Source organism: Schistocerca americana, chromosome X (assembly GCF_021461395.2).
Source record: "Schistocerca americana isolate TAMUIC-IGC-003095 chromosome X, iqSchAmer2.1, whole genome shotgun sequence".
NCBI classification, from domain to species: Eukaryota; Metazoa; Arthropoda; class Insecta; order Orthoptera; family Acrididae; genus Schistocerca; species Schistocerca americana.
In genome coordinates, this window is record NC_060130.1 from 842,294,600 (window position 1) to 842,300,599 (window position 6,000).

Below are 6,000 nucleotides of genomic sequence, written 5' to 3' on the forward strand. Positions count from 1 at the left end.
CACAAGAGTTAGGGAAGTCCGATCCAAATGCAGGTTTGATTTCTGCCGAGTATTAACTGAGTGAAAGCTACTTATTCTTGGGAATAAGCTAAAATTTTTAACAAGAAATGACATTAAGGAGTATATATCTTGAGAGACCAGTGTCAAAATACCCGAACCGCCTATTTCTGAGCCAAAAATATCCTTTTAGAAGGGTTACCCAAAATATAATACGATACGACATAAGCGACTGAAAAAAAGCAAAGTAGAATAATTTTCGTTTCGAACGATCACTCACTTCAGATACCGATCTAATAGTAAAAACTGCAGCATTAAGTCTTTGGACAAGATCCTGAAAGTCGGCTTTCCACGACAGTTTACTATCTATCTGGACACCTAGAAATTTGAACTGTTCAGTTTCATTAACCATGACATAATAAAGTTCCTTCCGTCATGATTGGTGGAATTCAATCTTTTTATGTTCTACACACAATTTAGTTGTGTATAAGACATAAAACAGTCGAATTTTACCAATTCTTACTGTTAAAATATAACAATCGCTACCTCACATACTTAAAATGGGTAATATTCCTGCCTCGGGCATGGATGTGTGTGATGTCCTTAGGTTAGTTAGGTTTAAGTAGTTCTAAGTTCTAGGGGACTGATGACCTCAGAAGTTAAGTCCCATAGTGCTCAGAGCCATTTTTTTGGGGGGTAATATTAAATAACATCCATTCATTCGTTTCCCGTCATATCAGTCCCACCAGGTTTTAAAAGCGAATGTTCTACGAAAAAACAAATACACACCGGTTTGCGAATTTTGAAATATATGGGAGCACGTTTTCGGGAGGAAAGTGCCGATTAAACACTTTGTAGCCCATTGACAGCTGGCAAAAAAAAAAAAAAAAAAAAAAAAAAAAAAAAAAAAAAAAAAAAAAAAAAAAAAAAAAAAAAAAAAAAAGCTCAAACAGAAGACAAAGAGGACCGTTGTTCCTAAACGATTGCACAGTATACGTTTAACATTTCTGTTCTCCGTATTATTTGGAAACATCATTCCCAGTTATGTGCGTTCTCTGTTAACTTTATTTACGCACAACCAGTAGTTAAAGAAAAGCGAATACTTTAAATAGACATAAGAAACCCAATGTTACTGAAACACTGTTTTCTCATGTTTATTTCAGTATAATAATAAAAAATGATTGCCTTTCTAGTTTAAACAACAAGGCCTGAAACGAAAAGCTAGCCAGTTACGCATATAATCTACTGTACAGTCTGCTGAAACCAGATTAATCTGTTCCAGTGCGGCGAGTCAGAAAGACGAAGATACATATTGTTTCTGAAACTTAAAGACACGTTTGAAATTAAAGCCAAGCTAGTCATAGGCTTAGTAAGAGCATATTCACGTTACTTTTAACGAAGGATGTAGCTTTACCGTGAATTAGAAGAATGGTGTGAGACGGATGAATGTAATGTCACGTGAGAGACATAGTAGCGTGAACCTCCGTGAATGTTTCAGTGTGAAGTCTCAAATGGTTCAAATGGCTCTGAGCACTTTGGGACTTAACGTCTGAGGTCATCAGTCCCCTAGAACTCATAACTACTTAAACCTAACTAACCTAAGGACATCACAAACATCCATGCCCGAGGCAGAATTCGAACCTGCGACCGGACTGAAGCGCCTAGAACCGCTTCGCCACCGCGGCCAGCAGTGTGAAGTCTGGTTGGCGGCGGGACGGAGGACATGCTGAGATATCGGTCGCAACTTCGATGAAGGAGCCATGCTGTCGTTCGTCAGAAGTTACTGACAGAAAATATGAAGAAATAATAGGATCGCCATAACGCATTTAAACTTAGATCTTCATAAGGAAATCCACTGTCTTACGAAAGCATCGCGTAACAGCCGCCGTCCTGACCCAATTAGCAAATACTCGGCTGATACATAATGTCAACTCGTGCGTTGGAAATTATTACGAAATGACACAGAAAAATGTACTCTTTACATAAAGTGAATTTATAGGTTCGAGGTTTTGTTAGTGAACTAATGTAATTTTAATGAGTTTGTCTAGGTTTCCCAACACGCTGAAGTCTCGCTGTTGCTCCACGGCTCAGAAAGCTGCTGTCTCTTAACAATGCCGTGCAATAGTAAACGTCTGCATGGTATGTTTCTCAGCAGCAGTATGCACAGAGAAGACAGGCAGAAATGTACAGACCTGCTAACGTCCATGGCGAGCTGCGAGCCGTCCTCTGTCCGGTGTTTGCCTGCACTGCCAGCGGCGAAAGATAAGTCCGCCGGCACGTGACCTTGTGCTGCTGCTCCTACTCTGATATATCGATGAAGGATCGCAATTTCATCACGATGATGATATCTCGAGTGGCGAACTTGGTGCGTTACCTAGAAATGCTGAGCTGGCACTCGTCTCAAGTACTGATATACTCATTCCTTGCAGGTTCTCTCACAAATTACGCCCACTATTCTCGTGCAACAGAATCTAGCGACAATTTTCGGGTCTGATTCGAAGACGTTGGAACACTAACTAAGGTTTAACTGCGGGAGTCAATTTTTAATAAAACATCAGATAGTGCTGACGGGACGCGAACTCTTATCTGAGTCTCTACCCGGCAAATCAGTGTAAACTGAGTGGCAGAGGAGATGTTATACTGCAACACGCATTCGGGTTTATTGCAGTATTCAAAATTTCAGCTAAAGCAAGTTTTGAGAACGGACCACAGAGTTTCGTTTTACTGTTCTCTATCAGTGTAAACTGAGTGGCAGAGGAGATGTTATACTGCAACACGCATTCGGGTTTATTGCAGTATTCAAAATTTCAGCTAAAGCAAGTTTTGATAACTGACCACAGAGTTTCGTTTTACTGTTATCTATTTTCTTCACCGTGTCATAGAAATATTTTTTCCTATTGACAGGCTTAACACATGTCCAAACTTAGGAAAAAGCGAACTGTGCGCGATCAAGACACAAAAGATTATTTTCGAAGCGCAATGTAGTTAAACAAGTTAATTCAATTCGTGAATCCTCTGAACAATTACTAGTAGTAACTTCCCCATTTAGACCCTAGACACATGTATAAATTTGAACATGAGACTACAGGTTAGAAGAGAACACTGTTTTGTAGAAACTGGTAGGCGTATAATACTATCAGAGTGTCCTAAACGTGGTAATTTGGACTCTCCAGATCAAGACGATATAGACAAGATTCAGTTATAAACATAGGAGCTTTGCAAACTTTTCAGAAGGTTTACACACGTCGTGATGAACCGTTAAACTTTAGCAACGTGTACAAAGACCTAGTCAAGGCTCACGGACGGATACTTTTCGACTGCACACTTCTTGACTAATGTATTAAGTTTTCAATAAATGCTCAAGAATAATAAAGTTCATAGTAAGTACTGAAGCAATGTTATGCAACGTTTCGTATGGTCAAGCACAAAACCGGACTGAGTGGGACGACGTGTAATGGTGACGCGGCAACTTTTAGAACAAACTTGCGGAGGAATTCTTCCGCCGAGACGAAAGCACGGCGCCAAAAGACTGGACACGAGGAAAAGAGACAGTACAGAGGCAGGCAATAAATAGTGAATGGCTTAAAATATTATTTTAAAGAGTGTTTCTCCAGGGTGATAATTATTGAACTACATGAAAAAACACGTAAATTAGTTACAGACTACGGCGAGAACACACTTTATACAATATGTAAACGTCACTTCAGATTTAGGTTATGACGTGTTCGACATGCCTACCATCATTGGCGATGATATGACGCAGACGAATAGCGAAATTCTGTATGACCCACTGAAGTGTCGGAACAACGATGCTGTCTATGACCTCCTGAATGGCTGTTCTCAGATCAGCAGTGGTTTTGGGGTAATTGCTGTACACCTTGTCTTTAATACAGCCCCATAAAAAGGAGTCGCATGTGTTCAGGGCCGGAGAATATGGCGGCCAATCGAGGCCCATACCAGTGGGCTCTGGGTATCCTAGAGCCAGAATGCGGTCCCCGAAGTGCTTCTTCACGATATCAAACACTCTCCTGCTTCGATGGGGTAGAGCTCCGTGTTGCCTGAACCACATCATGTTTGAGTAATGGGGATGAAATAATCTTTCAAAATCTTCACGTACTCTTCGGTAGCCTAGTCACCGTGCCATCAAGAAATATCGGACCGATTATTCCGTGACTGGAGACTGCACACCACACAGTCACCCGTTCAGGGTGAAGAGACTTCTCGATCGCGGAATGCGGATTCTCAGTCCCCAATATGCGCCAATTTTGCTTATTGACGAACCCATCCAAATGAAAGAACCAAACCATGCATGCGCATACTAATTCCCATCATGCCCTGCGGCCAACGTACAGTTTCAACGTCCTCACGGAAACCGTTCAGAAGTTATGACGATTTTGTTTCCTCTAGTTCAATAATTGTCACGCTGTATCTGACACATGGCTACAAATGTTCTATCGCTTCTTCCACGGAAGAGGCAGATGAATAATTAAAAGGTAACAGAGTAAGACGTACGAGAAATTTCGCCAGAGGACAAGACGAGCTTAGAGGCCCGGCATTCTTGTTGGGTAGTGGCCGTATAGCGCCTCTGGCCGTCCGTTCGCCCTATGTTTGATACGACGCGGCTACGCTAGTAAATCGAGTTAACCGTAAAAGATAGCAAACAGTCAGCTGGCTATTATCGTTAGTGGGTCTCAGTGTTCTTGATTTGCAATTGAAAATTGAAAGAGTGTTCAAGTAATGCGGCAGTTCAGAACTGCATACAAGTCCCGCGTGAAAAAAAAAAAAAAAAAAAAAAAAAAAAAAAAAAAAAAAAAAAACCGTGCATATTGTATCAAAGTAAGCTCATGTTTGCAAGAGTGATCACGTTCGATGACACTACGAACAGTGTGATATGTTCCACGGCTTTAGTGACGCTGCTTAGGAGTGTGTTAGAAATCGGGAACGACTCCATAGTCACTGCTGATTGCGACGACTTTCTTGTTCTGGTGCCAGGCATAACGTACAGATATATAAATGACCATTATAAATAACTCGTGACAACAGCGTCCAAGTAATGTTAGAGGCATAACATAATCAACTCCTTCCTGCCCAGTGAAATGAATGTAAATGTGTTATGTTAAAAGGAAGCGCTCCTCGACGGTATCCCCGTGTTAACGATGGGATAGGGAGGTGAAACGGGGTGTCAGTCAGCTGATCTTCAAAGCAACACTGCAGCTCAAGGCCAGTGCTCGCATTTGAATCTAGGATCGTCACTGTTCTCCACTGTTTAGGCACTAGCAGGTTTGTTCCCTTGATACATTACAGCCTATGGATTCAAAACTGCACTGTTTAGTAACCTCATCTACGCTATATACACAAGGAAATATTACGCAGCTGGTTTCTCATTTAGAAATAGCACTTGAGGGCTCGAAACTCTCTGATTTTATCTTCACGGTCTTTTCGCGAAATCTCCTCAAGAGGAAGCAATGTACACTGAAGCGCCAAAGAAACTGGTATAGGCATGCGTATTCAAATACAAAAAAATGGTTCAAATGGCTCTGAGCACTATGGGACTTAACTTCTGAGGTCATCAGTCCCCTAGAACTTAGAACTATTTAAACCTAACTAACCTAGGGACTTCACACACATCCATGCCCGAGGCAGGATTCGAACCTGCGACCGTAGCGGTCGCGCGGTTCCAGACTGTAGCGCCTAGAACCGCTCGGCCACTCCGGCCGGCCATTCAAATACAGAGACTACTACAATAGCAGGTTATAAAGGTTTAAGTGACTTTGAACGTGGTGATATAGTCGGCGCACGAGTGATGAGGCACAGCATCTCCGAGGTAGCGATGAAGTGGTGAAGTGGTGAAATTACCATTTCACGAGTGTACCTTGAATATTAGGAATTCGGTAAAACATCAGATCTCCGAAATCGCTGCGGGTGGAAAAAAAGTCCTGCAAGAACGGGACCAACGACGACAAATTTCTGCAGATTTCGGTGCTGGGCCATCAACAAGTGTCA

At 41.8% G+C, this 6,000-nt stretch overlaps 1 protein-coding gene across 1 annotated transcript in view; it reads right to left on the reverse strand.

Moving 5' to 3' along the window:
- Positions 1 to 2,238, reverse strand: part of LOC124555442 (facilitated trehalose transporter Tret1-like) — a 190,624-nt gene extending 188,386 nt beyond the window's left edge. Inside the window, exon 1 of the mRNA XM_047129352.1 lies at positions 2,190 to 2,238. Within this exon, the coding sequence (XP_046985308.1) occupies positions 2,190 to 2,203 (14 nt within the window). The 5' untranslated portion in view covers positions 2,204 to 2,238. The remainder of the gene's footprint in view (positions 1 to 2,189) is intronic.
- Between the last annotated feature and the right edge of the window lie 3,762 nt (positions 2,239 to 6,000).